The 22,499-nt window shown below is 46.8% G+C and overlaps 1 protein-coding gene across 4 annotated transcripts in view; it reads left to right on the forward strand.

Annotated features, from left to right (window-relative positions):
- LOC140410879 (NADP-dependent malic enzyme-like) overlaps window positions 1-22,499 on the forward strand; it is a 955,016-nt gene that overhangs the window by 752,261 nt on the left and 180,256 nt on the right. For all 4 annotated transcript variants that reach the window (XM_072499644.1, XM_072499640.1, XM_072499642.1 and 1 more), the window contains 2 exons: window positions 9,690-9,787; window positions 12,190-12,303. In XM_072499644.1, coding sequence (XP_072355745.1) covers window positions 9,690-9,787; window positions 12,190-12,303 — 212 coding nt within the window. The remainder of the gene's footprint in view (window positions 1-9,689; window positions 9,788-12,189; window positions 12,304-22,499) is intronic.

Consider the following 22,499-nt stretch of genomic DNA (forward strand, 5'->3'; position numbering starts at 1 on the left):
GTGCTTCGAGGTCAGTGAGTAAAAGGTGACGCTCATAAGTCGGAAAATGCTCAAGTATGTTGAGATATGCTGTCTGTATCCCAAAGGCATAGACCCTGGAAAAGGGAAGTTAGCACAGTTTTAGAAACGAGAAGTCATGCTTCATGAATTTATAGAAATTCCTTGAGGAGGTAACCGGGTTTGTTCAGGAGGGGACATACTTTCATTGGAATGCCAGAGGTGTTTTATGAAGTCCCAAATGTAGAACACTTAAATAAGATATTGGTGTAATGGCAACTTAGTTACCAGCATATCCAACTCTTTTTAAATTGATGTTGTTGTTTGCTTGAAAAAAAATCAAATGCTCCAAAGATTCATATTATGTTTAAACGGAATGGCACAAAAGACTATTTTAGTTAAGAGGGAAAGAAAATCAAATTGACAGATTATCCAAATTATGTAACTTTGAATTTAGAGAAATGTACTACATTGTAAATTAATTCTGCCATTCAAAGTATAAAGTAAATAGAGTTTAAAATAATCAGTTTTGTTTATGGGCATCTTTTGTGAGAACTTTTATTCTCTACACTACTGGTAAATAATAAATGACTGAGGGGTCAATAAATGATTCCATTTGCTGGTGACCCAAGCTGCAGAGCTAGTTTAGAGCAGGGATTCTCAACCAGAGAACGCATTATATGTACCCCCGCCAGGTGTGTTTTCTGTATAATAGGTGGCACCCCACCACCTTCCCACCTACCCCAAGTTCACCATCATAATATGGTGAGTTGACAAATGCTGAAATTGAAGCTTGTCGGTCATATTTGAGAAGACTTAATCAAGGCTTAATTAGAATCCTTACAAAATCCCTACAGTGCAGAAGGGAGCCATTCAGCCCATCGAGTCCGCACTGACCTTCCGAAAGAGCATCCTACCTAGTCTCACTCCCCCACCCCGTACCAATAACCCCACCTAACCTTTGGGCACTAAGGGGCAATTTAGAATGGCCAATCCACCTAACCTGCACATCTTTGGACTGTGGGAGGAAATGGAGCACCCGGAGGAAACCCACGCACACACTGGGAGAAAGTGCAAACTCCATACAGACCAGTCACCTGAGCCTGGAATCGAACCCAGGTACCTGGTGTTGTGAGGCAGCACTACTAATCACAGTGCCACCATGCCACCCATACCAATCGACCCCAATAATATGCTGCCCACGCCACAAAACAGTTGATGTGGGCAGTCAGATGGTAGTGGGCAGCCAAATTTTTTATGACATAAATTTTGAAAGGGTGGGATGGAAGACGAGTGTTCTACCTTCAGGGGCTGCCTTTTTTGGATTGTGAGAGGAGCAGCCCCCTACGTTGGAATGTTAACCCATCCTCTTCCTACCTGCCTCCTCTCTAACATGTTCGAACCCTTACTGCCTAAGACTCCGGACTGACTTGTTTCCAGGAATCCATGAGCCTGCTGCTGCTTGATCATTGCATTTCTCGCCATGCCCATTGAGGCGCTCTTCGCGCTGTCCGGACTGATGGAGCTGCTGGCCAATTAGATCGGCCGACAGCACTCGAGGGCGAGACTTCCTTCCTGGTGATGGACGGAAGAGACGTTAGCTGTCTGTTTAACCCACCCGCCTTGAGTTATGGCAGGTTGTGGTGCCCCCGACTGCCCTCCACTTTGTAATATTAATCTGCATGGTTCTGCCCTAAAGGCCCATGGAAATGCCAGTGGATCACTATTTCCACTTCTCTGACACTTTAATGTTAATGTAATGCAAATCCTCAAAGTTACTGAATTCAGCACACGGAGTATTTCCTTCCAGCCCCTAGTCACTGATTGACAGCGGCACAGTAGCACTTTAGCCTCCGGACCTTCGCAGGACTTGAGGAACCGGAAATCGCTGTTTGGCCTCGAGACTCATAATCATGGGGTCCAGCAAAGAAATGGCATTTTATCAGGCACCTGCCACTCTGCCGTGCCCACACAGGCGTGCGCGCATGCACAAACACACACACACTTTGAGCATGACATGCATGCCACCTTGTTGGAGATACCACCACTGCTTGACAGTTACTGTTTAGCAGCAACAACATTTTCACCGAATAAAATCCACAATTCACATAACCACTTTTGTACAATAAAATACATGTGTTTTACTAGGGTCTGTGAATTTTTTATCACAAAGGAGATGAGGCTGGGATGACGACAGGACCTTATTTTGCTGAGACAGTCCTGGGGCTGGATTCTCTGCTTTTGGGACAATGTCCCCACGCCAGCGTCAAAACGGTGGAGATTTACTCCTGGAAATCCTGGATTAAAGGGACTCGAATTCCTAGCCCTGCAGGGGGCTAGCAGGAAGCCGGAGTAAATCTCGCAGCTTTTGCTGCAGATACGGGCCCCTGCACTTCCGGGTCAGAGGCCATGCAGGCGCACGACGGCGTCCTCCAGTGGCCGCACCGTCCTCCATGATGGACTCAGACCGCGGAGGTAGACCCACAAAGGAGACCCTCCGATAGGCCGCGGGTCCGACCCTCAAACCCTGCACAATCATTCCTCGGCCGCCTATAAGGCCCCCCTGGACTCCAATCCGCCCGCCCCTGACCAGGGCGACCACGGACTGAGTCCGCAGCCATCACGCGAGCATCCCGACCGGTTGGACCAGGTTAGTTCCACGCCGTCGGGACTTCGGCCGGTCGGAGGCGGAGAATGTCGGACCGGGCTTCTGGCAATGGCTCCCGGCAGCGCGGAGTACTCCCCGGCGATGCCACTTTTCGGTGCCCGGAGAATCGGCGAACCGGCGCCGGCCGCGCTTTCTGTGTCGGGGTCCGGAGAATCCAGCCCCTAGATTTTCACTAAACATCCAGTTTTCCAAAGTTTTGTCCAAATTTCTCAAATGTCCATTTTCAGCGCCCCTGAGTCCCCTCTAACCCACCTCTTACATTCCACTTACTGTCAGCAAACCCAAAATAGCCTATTGCGCTGTGCTGCACTGTATGCATGAAATTGTAATGCTGCCCATTCACCAACCATTAAGCAGTTGCACTGGAAATCTCCAGCACAAAAATCTAGAGCCAGGAGGAAATCAGTCCGTGATGGACAGTGGTCTCAGTCAACCACAAGCTGTACTTGATGAGGTAGTCAACTGTGTACATCGGTAAACCACCAATCAGTGTTGAAAAAGGTGGAAGGAAAGTTTGCTTGAGCAAAAGCTTCACCAAGCTTCTCATTGAAAGTTCACATACTTTCCTTCCAAATCCTCCATGTGCAAACAGAATCTCCCATACTTTGGGTGCATTTCTGAGTTTAAAATTCAGCTTTTGAATAAAAACATCTATTCTTTCAACCCAGTGTGTAAATGAAAATAAACCACACTTTTAAATTTGATTTGATTTATTATTGTCTCATGTATTAGTATACAATGAAAAGTATTGTTTCTTGCATGCTGTACAAAAATGCATACCGTACATAGGGAAGGAAGGAGAGACTGCAGAATGTAATGTTACAGTTATAGCAAGGTGTAGAGAAAAGATCGACTTAATATGAGGTAGGTCCATTCAAAAGTCTGATGGCATTAGGGAAGAAGCTGTTCTTGAGTCGGTTAGTACGTGACCTCAAACTTTCGTATCTTTGTCCTGACGGAAGAAGATGGAAGAGAGTATGTCCGGGGTGCGTGGGGTCCTTAATTATGCTGGCTGCCTTTCCGAGGCAGCGGGAATTGTAGACAGAATCAATAGGTGGGAGGCTGGTTTGCGTGATGGACTGGGCTACATTCACGACCTTTTGTTGTTCCCAGCGGTCTTGAGCAGAGCAGGATCCATACCAAGCTGTGATATATCCAGAAAGAATGCTTTCTATGGTGCATCTGTAAAAGTTGGTGAGAGTCGTAGCTGACATGCCAAATTTCCTTAGTCTTCTGAGAAAATAGTCATTGGTGGGCTTTCTTAACTATAATGTCGGCATGGAGGGACCAGGACAGGTTGTTGGTGATCTGGACACCTAAAAACTTTAAGCTCTCGACCCTTTCTACTTCATTCCCATTGATGTAGACAGGGGCATGTTCTCCACTATGCTTCCTGAAGTCGATGACAATCTCCTTAGTTTTGTTGGCATTGAGGGAGAGATTATTGTTATCACACCAGTTCACCAGATTCTCTATCTCATTCCTGTACTCTGTCTCGTCATTGTTCGAGATCCAACCAAATACTGTGGTGTCATCAGCAAATTTGAAAATCGAGTTGGAGGGGAATTTGGCCACAGAGTCATGGGTGTATAAAGAGTATAGTAGGTGGCTGAGGACAGAGCCTTCTGGGGCACTGGTGTGGAGGATGATCGTGGAGGATGTGTTGTTGCCTATCTTTACTGATTGTGGCCTGTGGGTTAGGAAGTTCAGGGTCCAGTCACAGAGGGAGGAGCTGAGGACCAGGCCATGGAGTTTTGGAAATGAGCAGGAATAATGGTGTTGAAGGCTGAGCTGTAGTCAATAAATAGGAGTCTGACATAGGTGTCCTTGTTATCTAAGTGTTTTCGGGTTGAGTGCAGGGCCAGAGAGATGGCGTCTGCTGTGGACCTGTTGCAGCGGTAGGTGAACTGTAGCGGATCAAGGCGATCCGGGAGGCTGGAGTTGATATGTGCCATGACTAACCTTTTGAAGCACTTCTTAATGATGGATGTCAGAGCCACTGAACGATAGCCATTAAGGCATATTGCTTGGCTTTTCTTTGGTACAGGGATGATGATCGTCTTCTTCAAACAAATAGAGACGTTAGATTGTTGTAAAGAGAGGTTGAACATGTCTGCGAATACCCCCGGCAGCTGATCCGCTCAAGACCTGAGTGCTCGTCCGGGTACCCAATCTGAGTCAGTGGCTTTCCGTGGGTTGACCTTCGAGAAGGCTGCTCTGACATCTGCAATGGTGATCTCAGGATCCAAATGGAGCTGGTCTTCGTGCATTGCACAATGAAGTTAGAGCAGAGTAGAGGATTCTGGCTGGAATCGTGTGGGAAGTGAAGCCTTGACATAGATCAATAAAAAAGAGGGAAAAATATCATTGAAACAAAACTCTGTGGTTCATTTGGCAATCGGGGAAGCGGTGGCGTAGTGGCATTGTCATTGGACTAGTAATCCAGAGACCCAGGATAATGATCTGGGGACTCGGGTTCGAATCCCATCATGGCAGGTGATGGAATTTAAACTCAATAAAATATCTGGAATTAAAAGTCTAATGAAACCATTGTCGATTTTCATCAAACCCATCTGGGTTCACTAATGTCCTTCGGTTGTATTCGACTGCTACAAAAACACAATAAAGGAATAAAACCGGATGGATCACCTGACATTGACCATGGAACCTGTTGACCCTGCAAAGTCCTCCTTTCTAACATCTGGGGGGTTGTGCCAAAGTTGGTGGAGCTGTCTCAGCTCTAAGCAACAACCTGACATAGTAATACTCACAGAATTTCAGACACTATTCCTGGGTATGTCCTGTCACATCAGAATGACAGAGGTGGCGGCACAGTGGTATATAATCAACTCTGGACTCAACAAAGGTTAAACATGTCCAAGGATTACCACGTGCCTGCCACCATCAGCCGATGAATCAGTATTCCCCCTATTCAACACCACTTGGAGGAAGCACTGAGGGTGTAAAGGGCGCAGACTATGCTCTGGGTGGCGGACGTTAATGTCCATCACCAAGAGTGGCTTGATAGTACCATTACAGACCGAGCTGGCTGGTCCTAAAGGATGTAGCTGCTAGACTGGGACTGCAACAGTGAGGGAACCTTATGGAGTCGAAGACCCGTCTTCATATTGAGGATATGCTCCATTGCATTGCATGGCACTACCACCATAGTGCTGGGCATCCAGGAGGCACTTTGGGCCATCAGCAGGATTGTACTCCAGCACAATCTGCAACCTCATGGCCCACCATATTCCCCCACTCTTCCATTACCACCAAGCCAGGGAATCAACCCTGGTTCAGTGAAGAGTACAGGAGAGCATTCCAGGAGCAACACCAGACAAATGGAAAATTAAGTGTCAACCTGGCAAAGCTACAATGCAGGACGACCTGTACGCCAAACCGCATAAGGAACAAGTAATAGAGCTATGCGATTCCACAATGAAAGCATCAGATCTGAGCTCTGCAGTCCTGCCACACCCAGCCGTGAATGGTGGTGAACAATGAAACAACTCACCGGAGGAGGCTCCACAAGTAGTCACATCTCAATGATGGATGAGCCCAGCGCGTATGTGAAAAAGACCAGGCTGAGGCCTTTGCAACAATCTTCAGTCAGAAGTGCCGATAATCCATCTCGATCTCCTCCAGGGATCCCCAGCATCACAGATTTCAGCCAATACGATTTGTTCCATGTGATATCAAGAAACGGCTGAAGACACTGGATACTGCAATGTCTATGGGCCCTACAGTATTCTGGCAATAGTACTGAAGACTTCTGCTCCAGATCTTGTCGCAACCCTAGCCAAGTTGTTCCAATACAGCTACAACCCGGCAATGTGGAAAATTACCCAGGTGTGTCCTGTACACAAGAAACAGGACAAATCCAATTATCGTCCTATTAATCTAATAATAATCTTTATTAGTGTCACAAGTAGGCTTACATTAACGTTGCAATGAAGTTACTGTGAAAATCCCCTAGTCGCCACACTGCATCACCTATTTGGGTACACTGAGGGAGAATACAGAATGTCAAATTCACCTAACAAGCACGTCTTTCGAGACTTGTGGGAGGAAACCGGAGCACCTGGAGGAAACCCACACAGACACGGGGGGAACGTGCAGACTCCGTACAGACAGTGTCCCAAGCCGGGAATCAAAGCTGGTGCTGTGAAGCAACAGTGCTAACCACTGTGCTACCGTGCCGCCCATCTACGCTCCATCAGCAAAGTGATGAAACGAGTCACTAACTGCGCTATCAAGCGGTTCTTACTCAGCAATAACCCACGAACGCTCAGTTTGGGTTGCGCCAGGGTCACTCACTCCTCACTTCATTACAGCCTTGGCACAAACATGGACAAAAGAGCTGAATGCCAGAGGTGAGGTGAGAGTGACTGCCCTTGGTGTCAAGTCAGCATTTGACTGAGTATGGCATCAAGGAGCCCTAAAAACACTGTAGTCAGTGTGAATCAAGGGTCGAAAACTTTGCTGGTTGGAGTTATACCTGGCACAAAGGAAGATGGTTGTGGTGGTTGGAGGTCAATCATCTCAGCTCCAGGATGTCATTGCAGGGATTCCTCAGGGTAGCATCCTAGGTCCAACCATCTTCAGCTGCTTCATCGATGACTGCTCTTCCATCATAAGGTCAGAAGTGGGGATGTTCGCAGATAATTGCACAATGTTCAGTACCATTCACGACTCCTCAGATAATGAAGCAGTCCATGTCCAAATTCAGCAAGACCTGGACAACATCCAGGCTTGGGCTGACAAGTGGCAAGTTACATTTGCCCCACACAAGTACCATTGTTGCATCCCCCACAATCAATATCCTGGGCTTACCATTGATCAGAAACTGAACTGGACTAGCCATATTAATACTGTGGCTACTAGAGCAGGTCAAAGGCTAGGAATCCTATGGTAAGTAACACACCTCCTAACCCCCCCCCCCCCCCCCCCCCGGTGAGTGCAGCTCCAACAACACTCAAGACTCAAAATTATCCAGGATAAAGGAAGCCACTTGATTGTTCCCCATTTCACACGCGTTCAAACCTTCCACTGACGAACAGTGGAAGCCATATGTATTATCCACAAGATGCATTGCAGTAACTCACCAAGGTTCCTTGGAAGGCACCTTGCAAACCCACGACTGCTACCACCTAGAAGGACAAGAACAGCCAACACTTGAACCCCAACACTTGGAGGTTTCCCTCCAAGTCACTCACCACTGACTTGGAAATATATCGCCGTTCCTTCACTGTCGCTGGAGCAAAATCTTGGAACTCCCTCCCTAACAGCACTGTGGATGTACCTACACCTTTGAGACTGCAGGGGTTCAAAAAGGCAACTCACCACCATCTTCTGAAGGGTAACTAGGGATGGGCAATAAATGATGGTCTAACCAGCGACGCCCACATCCCGTAAATGAATAAATAAACATAACTTATCTTCAATAATTGGGTGTCTTAATAGGGTTGGCACCTCTGGCCGGACATATTCCGGAGATGTCATCACATGACCTCCTACCATTAACTGTCCCTCTCCCAGGCTACTGTCAAAGTCCGGTCGTCAAACATGTCCCTTATGGATTCTCATCCCAAGGCTTTACAATGCGTCCTAGTTTGGACATTTGAAAATCTGGCCACCAAAAGAAGGACCTCAAGTAAAACAGTTGAGAATCCTAGATTTAGAGAGATTCAAAAGGGCTTTTCCAAATGAACTATTGTCTTCCTGGTGCGTTTACTTGTTTTCAACTGTTATTGTGATGAAAAGCCACTTCTCTGGCAACTGAATCTAACTATATTTAGCCATATTATTAAAAAAACATTCTTGTGTCTACATGTGCATCCTGTCTCCAAAATCGTATTGCTGTTTTCACACTTTCTCACACATGACAATCTTTTCCCATTATAAATGTTTGTTATAATGACAGTAGCCCATCATCCTGACACAATCTGACCACTGGCATTGTATCATTGTTTCACCACAATTTGCTCAAATTACTTGCCGAAAACATTTCAAATAATATTTGTTTCAGTAACTTTCTCATGTCCACTTAAACAGTAGGCACTTGAAAGTACACTTAAAATGTAGGTACTTGAAAGTCTCAGCTTATTTCAAATATCTGGATTTGCATACAATGTTTTTATCCAGAGCAATTACTCAAATCTTGCACGCTCACTCATTTTCATTGTGACACTTGCATGAGCATGTTAATTGACCATGATTTTCAAAATGCATCCATGCTAGTCACTATCGTAGTGAAGGAATATTTCCTTTGGCATTTCACAATTGTTTCTCGGTTAGTTTTCAAAATGAATTGAACAAAAGCTTGAGTGCAAATTTCAGGAGAACATAGGGAGGCCATTCGGCCCATTAAGTCTGCACCAACCCACTTAAACCCTCACTTCCACCCTATTCCCGTAACCCAATAACCCCTCCTAACCTTTTTGGACACTAAGGGCAATTTAGCACGGCCAATCCACCTAACCTGCACGTCTTTGGACTGTGGGAGGAAACCGGAGCACCCGGAGGAAACCGCCGCAGACACGGGGAGAACGTGCAGAGCGAACCAGCGGGGAATCAACACAGTGCTATCCACATGTGCTACCATGCTGCCCCCTCAGTATTATTAATTGGGTAACATGAGCCTTTTGTTAAATTTGGACTTTTGTAGGTATTTGAATGGGATTAAATATACTGCTTTAAATATTGGAAGCTTCTAATTACAATGTGTTTTAGTGATATGAAATGCAAAGATAGCAAAGATTTATATAAGTTCTGAATAATTAAAATCTGCAAAAGGTGAGTTTCATTGGACATCTACGATTTGCATTGCTCATATCTGCTAGTTAGATGAATTATTTATATGTTTTTAAAGCCGTTTCAGTTAATCTCTAAAAATATAACAATACCTAATTCAATTGAAGCATTGTACTAATAAATGTACACCTTGATTAGCTTGCATGCACTTTAAATTGAATTGTTTGGATATTTACATGGTATGGTTATTAATAGATATATGTCTGTTTAGGAACGGCTGCAGTGGCAGTTGCAGGTCTGCTGGCAGCTTTGCGCATCACGAGGAACAAATTGTCAGATCACAAGTTCTTATTTCAAGGTGCTGGCGAGGTAAGTCAGCAGGTGACAATCAGTAGCTAGCAACCTCAATTAACTTTTCATATTTTATTTGACGTTTCATTATTCATGATTAAGATCTTTTAAAAGGTGAAGTTGGCACAGACAAAATGGGCTGACTGACTGGCGAATTGGTTCAATGTACTGTTTATAATTTTTTAAAGCATTTAAAAATGTTGTTTGGTAAATTTAATTCCTGCCATAGCTTGCTGTCCCATTACTGCTTTCCCTACATTGCCACTTGACTTAAAGCATTGTATTTAAGTCTTTTTCAGAATGTTTAAAATTGAAATTTTCACACGTTAAGAGAGGCGAATGCCAAGATTGTGAACTCTAGCTTCAAAGTAAAGTTCCTTTTCAAAGATCATCAAAATAATAGAAATGTGCTATTGATACATGTCTGTAATCACCATGAACACCCACCCCTGTTGTACTTGGGTGAATGAAAACCGTGAAACATTGCAATAGTTATTGGTCTTTCGTATCCTGACATTCGAATATTAATACGACTGATCCAAATCAAATATGGCTTGATTTGAAATCTGTTGAACATAGAACATAGAACATTACAGCGTAGTACAGGCCCTTTGGCCCTCGATGTTGCGCCGACCTGTGAAACCACTCTAAAGCCCATCTACGCTATTCCCTTAGCGTCCATATGTCTATCCAGTGACCATTTAAATGCCCTTAGTGTTGGCGAGTGCACTACTGTTGCAGGCAGGGCATTCCACGCCCTTACTACTCTCTGAGTAAAGAACCTACCTCTGACATCTGTCCCCTCAATTTAATGCTATGTTCCCATGTGCTAGACATCACCATCCGAGGAAAAAGGCTCTCACTGTCCACCCTATCTAATCCTCTGATCATCTTGTATGCCTCAATTAAGTCACCTCTTAACCTTCTTCTCTCTAACGAAAACAGCCTCAAGTCCCTCAGCCTTCTTTCATAAGATCTTCCATCCATTCCAGGCAACATTCTGGTAAATCTCCTCTGCACCCTTTCCAATGCTTCCACATCCTTCCTATAATGCGGCGACCAGAATTGCGTGCAATACTCCAAATGCGGCCGCACCAGGGTTTTGTACAGCTGCAACATGACCTCATGGCTCCGAAACTCAATCCCTCTACCAATAAAAGCTAACACACTGTACGCCTTCTTAACAACCCTCTCAACCTGGGTGGCAACTTTCAGGGATCTATGTAGATGGACACCGAGATCTCTCTGCTCATCCACACTACCAAGAATCTTACCATTAGCCCAGTACTCTGTCTTCCTATTATTCCTTCCAAAATGAATCACCTCACACTTTTCTGCATTAAACTCCATTTGCCACCTCTCAGCCCAGCGCTGCAGCTTATCTATGTCCCTCTGTAAATTGTAACATCCTTCCGCAATGTCCACAACTCCACCGACTTTAGTGTCATCGGCAAATTTACTCACCAAAGTCCAAGAACATTTCTAACATATTAATCGCAAAGTACTTGTACCAATCAAACTGCAAGAAATTTGTCTTCTCATCAAATTGGAACTCAGAATAATAGAATTAAAATAATAGTTACGACAGTCGATCATCATGAAGGAAATGTAGTCTGCTGGATCGCCACCATACTGTACAGCATTTTATGTGGTGCAGTTTTGTACCAAAAATTCACACCTTGAGACCATAATTTCAGCTATGCCACAATCTTGAGTTTATGAAGGAAGCATTTTTCCACAGTGAATGAACAAAGATTTTGTAATCAACAGGTAGTGGTTTTGGAGTGGAGTTATTGTAGCAATTTGCCATTCATTTTGTCCACTCGGAATGGTGCATTGCATGTCAAGAAGTTGTAGTGATCTCTATATGTGCATGTACACAAGGGGTTAATGTGCAATCAGTAGCACCACATGATCACTAGAGGGCCAGACCAACAGGGGTATAAAAGGCAGCCACATTGGGGCTCTCTCTCTCTCTTGGGTGCACTGTGACCAGAGCAATAGCAGACTAGTTCAGATGGCTAGTGGAGTTACGTATAGTTACCGTAGTTGGATCTTGTTAACCTTATCACTAGTATCTTAAAGTTAAAGTAAAGAACTCATGCAATTATTATTATTATTACTCAATAAACCCTTTGTTACTACTGGACGAGTTTGAGTCTTCTTCATCGAGATTCCGAAGACCTCATCACTAACCAAGTTTGTGTAGCACATGTTACCTACCACACCGGTAACAAAACAGAAGTAATCAATTGGAAGAAGAGGAAACCATTTAAAAAGCGACAGTAATTTAAACAGTTACATTACAAAGCTATTTAAAAAGCTATAGTTGTAATGCTGTCTTGCATTTTAGCTAAGAGAAAGTAAGTTTCAACATTATAAAATCTGGTGTTTTTTGCCCCATCTTGCTCCTAATTTAGGCTGCCATGGGGATAGCAAATCTCATTGTGATGGCAATGGAGAAGGAAGAGATACCTCGGCAGCAAGCTCTTGCTAAGATATGGATGGTTGACTCTAAAGGCCTCATTGTTCAGGTAAAAACAAAAGGTTAATGCAAATACTTTGACATGCTAGGGTTAGATACTTTGTCTGGTGCTGCTGCTTCTATAGTGCATGCTAAATGCGGCTCTATCCACTGATTAGTGATGAAGTAAAGAATGTGGCAGGTTATAATGTTGGAAGTTGTGCTGATGTACAGTTCAGATGATGAAGGCCTACATTGCTTCATGGATGCCAATTTTAGGTTACTTTTTTCCCACTTAGTACTGTGGTAGTACCACACCAGCTGTTGTAGGATGCACTTACTGTGAATGTGAATCTTTATCTTCAAACGACTTGTGGTGTTTATTGCTATCAAAGCGATTTTACTAGATGAGGGGTCGCAAGTCTCACAGGCCTTGTTAGCCATTTCTTACACCGAGACATTATTTGGAGTGGCTCATCCTGTATTGGTCCTCACCTTCACCCAGTTCTCACCTGTGGCTTCAAGTAGTTGTTAGCATGTGAGCCACACACTTCAAAAGGATGGGAAAACCAGGCATGAGTAGCTGTTGGGTCAGCCACCCTCAGCAGCTTAGGGATTTGTCTATCCTGGTATACAAAGACTGATTCTGGCAGAATGTAAGGAATAGATTATTCAAAGGGCTGATCATCTTGAAGAAGGCTCAGCATTATGTTGTGGAAGGTGTATACCTTGACAAGATGCACAAGATGTCCTGATCACCCATTGCATCTAAATATATCTCCAGCTGTCTAGACACATTTTTCCACTGGACCAAGGTAAGTCAGGACAAGGACAGAGATTGGTGATGCATAACATTCCCTCAATGTGATCCAAGTTTTCATTTTTTGATTATTTGTCGGTCATTATTGATCTGGCTCAAGTGTCGATGGGTGAGTAACATCGCAACATGTGAGAGCTGCAGCGGTGAACCTGCAAAATGGCAGCTCAAGACATAGGTTGCTTAACAAATCAGAAGTGGAACTCGGCAGCCCCCCGAGCCACTGAGCAGCCCCTTTCAAGACCACACTGCTCACCTCACTAATCAGGCTAAAGGAGCGAGAAAAAATGCGCAAAACATTGTCTGCTTTATCTTCCTGACTAGCAGGCCACATTTGGCAGGGATCCATCAATATGGTTGTCAGTAAATCTCAAAAAAGAAAGCATGGAACATGTGAACCTCATCAACAACAGCGCAGCTGACAGACCTGAAAGAACTTGGCATTTATAGCTAAAGGAATTGAATATAAAGGTAAGGAAGTTTTGTTGCAACTATACAAGGCATTGACGAGACTACACCGGGAGTATTGTGCACACCTTTGGTCCCCTTATTTGAGGAAAGATAAAGTGGCATTGGAGGCAATTCAGAGAAGGTTCACTAGGTTGATTCTAGAGATATGGGGTTTGTGGTATGAAGAGAGATTGAACAGTTTAGGCTTATACTCTCTCAAGTTTAAAAGAATGAGGGGAATAAAATTGAGGTATACAAGATGATAAAATTTATGGATAAAGTAAACGTGGAGTGTGGACCGTATCGCATGGGAACCTACTGTTACAGGAACCTCAGGAGCAACCGGGAATTGCGGGAGCAGTGTCCGGAGGTCGGACCGGCAAGTGTTTAAATTGAGCATCAGGTAACCCTTCTGCAGATGTCAGACTTTCAAAAGGGAGAGTGGCTCCTGATTGGTTCTCTATAAATCAGATAACTCGTGCCCTTAACCCTAGGGGCTGTTTAGCACAGGGCTAAATCGCTGGCTTTGTAAGCAGACCAAGGCAGGCCAGCAGTTCAATTCCCGTAACAGCCTCCCCGAACAGGCGCCGGAATGTGGCGACTAGGGGCTTTTCACAGTAACTTCATTTGAAGCCTACTTGTGACAATAAGCAATTTTCATTTCATTTCATTCATTTCATTCCTAGGCTTACCAGAGTAGATTTAGAGTACATTTTAGATGGTAAGAGTTTTTTTCTCTTCTCACACTTGCTGGAGGGTAGCAAGGTAGATTTAACATTTTATTCCAACCTATACTAACCAGGAGACATATTAATTTTTGTGGGCCTATTCGTGAAAGCAGCAGCTGTAAATTTTTATTAGGGGCCTAACTAGTATTTAGTTTTTGGATGGTACATGAAAATAGGTGGGGGACCACCAGATGGGTAGGCAGTCAGTGCAGCGGTCCCCTATGGCTGTCCCCCTATCTAACAAGTATGCCATTTTGGATAGTAATGAGGGGGAAGATCCATCAGGGGACAGCAGTGGCTAGAGCGAAGGCATCGCGGTTAGCCCTACTGCACAGACGGGGGTACAAAGCGTAGCAAAGCAATAGTGGTAGGGGATTCAGTAGTCAGGGGCAAAGATAGGTGGCAGCGAAAGGGACTCCAGGATGGTTGTTGGCCTCCCTGATGCCAGAATCCTGGATGTCTCCGAGTGGGTACAAAGCATCCTAAAATGGGAGGGAAAACAGACAGAGGTCATTGTCCACATTGGCATGAATAACATAGGTAGAAAGAGTCCTGCAAGGCAATTTAGGGAGTTGGGTGGAAGATTAAAAAGCAGCACCTCTAGAGTAGTAATCTCAGTTTTTCAGTTTTTTAGATCATTTGGATGTCTTCCAGGGAAGGTGGGGCCTGTGCATGAAGGACAGTTTACACCTGAACTGGAGGGGCACCAATATCCTGGCTGAGAGGTTTGCTAGTATTCAGATGGGTTTAAACTGATGTGGCAGGGGGTTGGGAATCAGAACAGTAAGCCAGCAAGTGTAGAGACTGGGGATGAGCATGGTACCAGGACCAGGCTGGCTAAGAGGAATAGCAGACTGGGGGAGGTCGAACTCAGTGGGCCTGGAAGTCTGGAGTGTATCTGCTTCAATGCACGGAGCATAACAGGTAAGACAGATGAACCTAGAGCCTTGATTCACGCGCGGAACTTGGATGTGGTTGCTGTAACAGAGACTTGGTTGAAAAAGGAATGGGACTGGCAGCTAAATATTCCAGGATACAGGTGTTTTAGGCAAGACAGAGGGGAAGGTAAAAGAGGTGGTAGTTGAAATGCTGGTTAGAGAACATATTACAGCTGTTCAGTGGGAGGACACCTTGGAAGAATCATGTAACGAGGCACTGTGGGTAGAGCTCAGAAACAGGAAGGGGGCAGTCACAATGATGGGGGTGTACTACAGGCCTCCGAACAGCCCACGGAAAGTTGAAAAACAGAGATGTAGGAAGATTCTGGATAGATGTAGAATAACAGGGTTGTTGTAGTGGGAGACTTTAATTTTCCTCATATTGGCTGGAAAGCCCTTTGCGTTAGGGGTCCGGATGCTGAGGAATTTGTTAAGTCCAGGAAGGTTTTTTGGAACACTATGTGGATAGTCCGATTAGAGAGGGGGCTAAATGGGACCTAGTACTAGGGGACGAGCCCGGCCAGGTCATCAAAGTTGCAGTGGGGAACTTTGGCGAACAGTGACCTCAATTCCGTTAGCTTTTGGATACTCCTGGAAAAGGACGAGTGTTGTCCTAGGGTTAAGGTGCTAAATTGGGGGAAGACTAACCACATAACAGGTTAGGCATGATTTGGAGGTTGTTGGAGAGGCTGTTTGAGGGTAAATCCACATTTGACATGTGGGAGTCTTTTAAGGAACAGTTGATGGGAGTGCAGGACAGGCATGTGCCGATGAAAAGGAAAGACAAGAAAGGCAGGACTCAGTAACGTGAATGACCAAGGAAATTTTGCGTCTAGTCAAAAAGAAAAAGGATGCATACATGAGGTCTATGCAACTAAAAACAGATGAAGCACTTGATGAATACAGGGAAAGTAGAAAAAAGCTCAAACAGGGAGTTAAGAGGGCAAAAAGGGACTTCCGGTTGCGGTGATGCCTTGCTAGCCGCACGTTTCGGCGGCTCCAGCTCCGACGGACCTTCGGGCTCTTTTAAGAGCCCCAACGGGAAATTTTTGGGCGACGCAACCCGGTGTGGGGTGAGTGAGAAGGGAGTGTGTGTCCCCCCCCCCCCCCCCCCCCCCCCCCCCAACGAAGGAGGAAAAAACCGGCGGCGGCGGCTGCAGCGCGAGGAATCGTCGACCAAAGAGACAGAAAGGGAGAAGCACAAGATGGCGGCGGAGAAAGCGCAGGCGACATGGGGGCCCGAGCAGGATGCATTTTTGAGACGGTGCGTGGAGCTGCTGAAGAGGGAGGTGCTGACCCTGATGCTACAGGCAATTGAGGGGCTCAAGGAGACACAAAAGACCCAGGAGACAGAGCTCCGCGTGGTGGAGCAGAAGGTGACGGATAATGAGGATGAGATCCTGGGCCTGGCGGTTAAGACACAGACGCACGAGGCACTTCATAAAAAGTGTACTGAAAGGATCGAGGCCCTAGAAAACGGAGCGCGAAGGAAGAACCTTCGGATACTGGGTCTTCCTGAGGGTGTGGAAGGAGTGGACTGTGGAGCTTATGCAACTACGATGCTGAGCTCACTGATGGGTGCTGAGGCCCCTACGGGCCCCTTGGAGGGGGAGTGGGCACATCGGATCCCGGCGAGAAGACCAAAAGCGGGAGAACCACCCAGGGCGATAATCGTGCGATTTCACCGCCTTAAGGATAGAGAAGAGGTCCTGAGATGGGCTAAAAAGGTGCGGAGTAGCAGATGGGAGAATGCAGTAGTACGGGTGTACCAGGATTGGAGTGCGGAGGTGGCGAGAAGGAGGGCGAGTTTTAACCGAGCCAAGGAGGTGTTGCATAAAAAGAAGGTGAAGTTCGGGATGCTGCAGCCGGCAAGACTATGGGTCACGTATCAGGAGAGACACCATTATTTCGAGACGGCGGACGAAGCATGGACCTTTATCAAAGAGGAGAAATTGGATCGGAACTGAGGGACTAATGCTGCAGGAAATGTTATTGTTAATGTTATGGTTGAAGTTAATTGGGAAGTAAATTGGGAAGGGGGGAGACATTGGGAAATGTGGGCGCCGGTGAGGGGGGAAAGACGGGACATAGATGGAGAATGAGGAAGGGGAAGGGGAGGGGAAAGGGAGCTGGGCCACAAGAGGCGGGTCAGGTAAAGGGATGTTCCCGCGCCAGAAAGAATATGGCGGGAAGACAGGCGCAAGGCGGATGGGAGTTCCCCACACGGGGGGGGGGTCGAGGAGTGAGCAGAAGTAGCCGGGGTCAGTTGAAGTCAGCTGACTTACGGAAGTAATATGGGGGGAGCAATCACGCTAGAAAGAGATCTAGCGGGGGGGGGGGACAACTGGGTTGCTGCTGCGGAAATCCAAAAGGAAATGGCTAAAGAGTGGGTGGACGGGGATGGTATGCGACGCTGGGGGAGCGAGTGGGAGCGCGGAGGCGGGATATGGGACTGGCCTAGAGAAGGTAATGGCTGGTCGACACGGGAGGGGGGCAGGTAGCCCCCTAGAGAGGCTGATCACGTGGAACGTGAGAGGCCTGAACGGACCGATAAAAAGGGCCCGAGTGCTCGCGCATTTGAAAGGACTAAGGGCAGACGTGGTTATGCTCCAAGAGATGCACCTAAAGGTGGCGGACAGGTGTTCCACTCAGGACTAGACGCAAAGAAGAGAGGGGTGGCCATTTTGGTGGGGAAACGGGTAGCATTTGAAGCAAAGAACATCGTAGCAGATAGCGGCGGTAGATACGTAATGGTGAGTGGCAGGCTGGAGGGAATGGAGGTCGTGTTGGTTAATGTATATGCCCCGAACTGGGACGATGCGGGATTTATGAGACGGATGCTGGGGCGTATACCGGACCTGGAGGTAGGAAACTTGATTTTAGGAGGGGACTTTAATACTGTGCTGGACCCAGGGTTAGATAGATCCAGCTCAAGGACTGGAAGAAGGCCGGCAGCGGCCAAGGTGCTTAAGGGGTTTATGGACCAAATGGGGGGAGTGGATCCATGGCGATTTCTTAGACCTAGGGCTAGGGAGTTCTCCTTCTTCTCCCATGTCCATAAAGTGTACTCCCAGGTAGATTTTTTTGTTTTGGGAAGGTTGTTGATCTCTAGGGTGGAAGAAGCTGAGTATTCAGCCATAGCGGTTTCGGACCATGCCCCACATTGGGTGGACCTGGAATTAGGAGAGGAAGGGGAGCAGAGAGCACTCTGGCGATTAGATGTGGGATTGATGGCGGATGAGGGAGTGTGTGCAAGAGTGCGGGGGTGTATTGAGAGATACCTGGAGGTCAATGATGACGGCGAGGTCCCTGTGGGAGTGATATGGGAAGCACTAAAAGCGGTGGTCAGAGGAGAGCTGATCTGCATTGGGGCCCACAAAAGGAAAACAGAGGCCAAGGAAAGGGAAAGATTACTGGGGGAGATTTTAAGGGTGGATAGGGAATTTGCAGAGACCCCGGAGGAGGGACTGTACAGGGAGAGGAGACGACTACAGACGGAGTTTGACCTTCTGACCACCAGAAAGGCGGAGGTGCTGTGGAGGAGGGCACAGGGGAGGAGGTATGAATATGGGGAAAAGGCTAGCCGCCTGCTGGCTCATCAATTGCGAAAGAGGACAGCAGTGAGGGAGATAGGAGGAATTGGAGACGAAAAGGGAGACACGGTGCGAAGAGCGGGAAAGATAAATGAGGTGTTCAAGACCTTTTATGAGGGACTGTATAGGTCTCAACCCCCAGAGGGAGAGGAGGGGATGCGGCAGTTCCTGGATCAATTGAGGTTCCCGAAAGTGGAGGAGCAGGAGGTGGTAGGCCTGGGGGCACCGATTGGGGTGGACGAGGTTATTAAGGGGCTGGGAAGCATGCAAGCAGGGAAGGCTCCGGGACCAGACAGGTTCCCGGTGGAATTTTACAGAAAATATGTGGACTTGTTGGCCCCGTTGATGGTGAGGACGTTCAATGAGGCCAGGGAAGGATGGACTTTACCCCCGACAATGTCGGAGGCGACGATATCGCTAATTTTGAAGAGGGTTAAAGATCCGTTGCAGTGCGGGTCCTATAGACCTATTTCATTATTGAACGTGGACGCCAAATTGCTGGCAAAGGTACTGGCATTGAGGATAGAGGACTGTGTCCCGGGGGTGGTGCACGAAGACCAGACAGGGTTCGTAAAAGGGAGACAACTGAATGTTAACGTGCGACGACTATTAGGGGTGATAATGATGCCCTCAGTGGAGGGGGAGGCAGAGATAGTGGTGGCAATGGATGCAGAGAAGGCATTTGATAGGTTGGAGTGGGAGTATTTATGGGAAGTGTTAAGGAGGTTTGGGTTCAGGAACGGGTTTATTAGCTGGGTCAAACTTCTTTATGGGGCTCCATCGGCAAGTGTAGTTACGGGTCGACAAAGATCGGAGTATTTCCGACTATATAGGGGAACAAGACCGGGATGCCCGCTGTCTCCATTGTTGTTCGCGTTGGCAATTGAACCTCTGGCCATGGCGTTGAGAGACTCCAGGAAATGGAGAGGGGTGATTAGAGGGGGAGAAGAACACCGAGTCTCGCTATACGCAGATGACCTATTGTTATACGTGTCGGACCCAGCGGGGGGGATGATAGAGGTTATGCGAATGTTGAGGGAGTTCGGGGATTTCTCGGGGTATAGGCTAAACATCGGGAAGAGTGAATTATTTGTGATACATCCAGGGGACCAGAGTAGAGAGATAGAAGGCCTGCCTCTAAGGAAAGTGGAAAGAAACTTCCGATACCTGGGGATTCAGATCGCTAGGAGCTGGGGAACCTTGCACAGACTTAATCTGACACGGCTGGTAGAACAAATGGAGGAGGACTTCAAGAGGTGGGACATGCAGCCTCTGTCGCTGGCGGGCAGGGTGCAGGCAATTAAGATGATGGTCCTCCCGAGGTTCTTATTTATATTTCAATGTCTCCCTATACTAATCACTAAGACCTTTTTCAATAAAATAGACATGAGCATCACGAGCTTTGTGTGGGCAGGGAAAGTTCCGAGAATAAGGAGGGGGTTCCTTCAGCGTAGTAGGGACAGAGGAGGATTGGCACTACCGAACTTGGGCGATTACTATTGGGCCGCCAATGTGGCAATGATACGTAAATGGATGATGGAGGGTGAGGGAGCGGCTTGGAAAAGACTGGAGAGAAAGTCCTGTGAAGGGACGAGTTTAGAGGCGCTGGTGACGGCGCCGCTACCGTTCTCGCCAAAAAAGTTTACCACGAAACCCGGTGATGGCGGCAACATTGAATATCTGGGGACAGTGGAGGCGACAGAGAGGGGTGCGGGGTGCCCTGGTGGGGTCCCCAATTAGGAACAACCATAGGTTCGCCCCAGGAAGAATGGATGGAGGATTTCAGAGCTGGCACCAGTTGGGAATTAGGAGGGTGGGAGATTTATTTATAGATGGGACTTTTGCGAGCTTGGGAGCATTGGAGGAAAAGTATAAGTTGCCCCGGGGAAACCTCCTGAGATATATGCAGGTGAGGGCGTTTACTAGACAACGGGTGAGGGAATTTCCGCTGCTCCCGACACAGGGGACTCAGGACAGAGTGCTTTCAGGGGTGTGGGTCGGAGAGGGCAAGGTGTCAGAGATATACCGAGAGATGAGGGAAGAGGGGGAGGAGTTGGTGGGCGAACTAAAAGGAAAGTGGGAAGAAGAACTAGGGGAGGAGATAGAGGAGGGTATGTGGGCTGATGCCCTAAGCAGGGTAAATTCCTCTTCCTCATGCGCCAGGCTTAGCCTGATTCAATTTAAGGTGCTACATAGAGCACACATAACGGGAGCAAGATTGAGCAGGTTCTTTGGAGTGGAGGACAAATGTGGGAGGTGCGGCGGGAGCCCGGCAAACCACGCACATATGTTTTGGGCGTGCCCGGCACTTGAGGGGTATTGGAAGGGAGTGACGGGAGTGATTTCGAAGGTGGTGAAGGCCCGGGTCAAACCAGGCTGGGGGCTAGCTCTATTTGGAGTTGCGGATGAGCCGGGAGTGCAGGAGGCGAAAGAGGCAGAAAAGGCCTCATGTGGCCTTTGCGTCCCTAGTAGCCCGGCGTAGGATCCTACTCATGTGGAAGGAGGCGAAACCCCCCGGACTGGAGGCCTGGGTAAACGATATGGCGGGGTTCATTAAACTGGAGCAAATAAAGTTTGCCCTGAGAGGATCGGCTCAAGGGTTCACCAGGCGGTGGCAGCCATTTCTCGACTACCTAGGGGAACGTTAGAGGGAAGACAGATGACCAGCAGCAGCAACCCGGGGGGGAGGGGGAGGAGGGTGGGTTTAGTTTAGTTTATGTCAAAAGATTATGGGGTTTAGTTATTTGTGTATTGTTAAAAATTTCTTTATTGTTACGTTTGCTTTGTAAGAGGGAAAATTTGTTTGGAAAAAGTTTTCAATAAAATATATTTATTAAAAAAATGTTTAAAAAGAGGGCAAAAAGGAGTCACGAAATGTCCTTGACAGACAGGATTAAAGGGAATCCCAAGGCATTTTGTACATGTATTAGAAACAAGCGGGTAGCTAGAGAAAGAGTTGGTCCACTCAAGGACAAAGTAGGAAAATTATGTGTAGCACCAAAAGAAGTGGGTGAGATCCTTAATGAGTACTTTGTATCGGTGTTCACAAAGGAGGGGGACACGTTGATTGGTGTTATCTCAGAAGGATATGTAAACACTTTAGAACAAGTCATTATTACGAGTCAGGAAGTGTTAGATGTGTTAAAAAGCATTAAGGTAGACAAATCCCCAAGGCCAGATGGCATCAATCCCAGATTACTGAGGGAGACGAGAGATGAAATCACTGGGCCTCTAACAGAAATGTTTGTTTCCTCATTGGCCACAGGTGAGGTTCCAGAGGATTGGAGGATAGCCAATATTGTCCCGTTATTTAAGAAGGGTAGCCAGTGAGCTTGACGTCAGTGATAGTGAAATTGTTGGAAAAGATTCTCAGAGATAGGTTCTATGCACATTTGGAAGTGAATGGTCTTATTAGGGACAAATAGCATGGTTTTGTACGAGGGAGGTTATGTCTCACTATTTTAATTGAGTTTTTTGAGGACGTGACAAAAATGATTGACAAGGGAAGGGCTGTGGATGTTGTCTGCATGGACTTTAGTAAAGCATTTGATAAGGTCCCTCGTAGCAGGCTGGTGCAAAAAATTAAATCACACGGGGTCAGGGATGAACTAGCTGGATGGATTCAGAACTGGCTTGGCCATTGAAGACGGGAGGGTAGAAGTGAAAGGGTGTTTTTCCGAATGGCGGTCATAACTAGTGGTGTTACGCAAGGATCAGTACTGGGACCTTTGTTGTTTGTA

The sequence above is a fragment of the Scyliorhinus torazame genome, chromosome 4, assembly GCF_047496885.1.
Source record: "Scyliorhinus torazame isolate Kashiwa2021f chromosome 4, sScyTor2.1, whole genome shotgun sequence".
Lineage (NCBI taxonomy): Eukaryota > Metazoa > Chordata > Chondrichthyes > Carcharhiniformes > Scyliorhinidae > Scyliorhinus > Scyliorhinus torazame.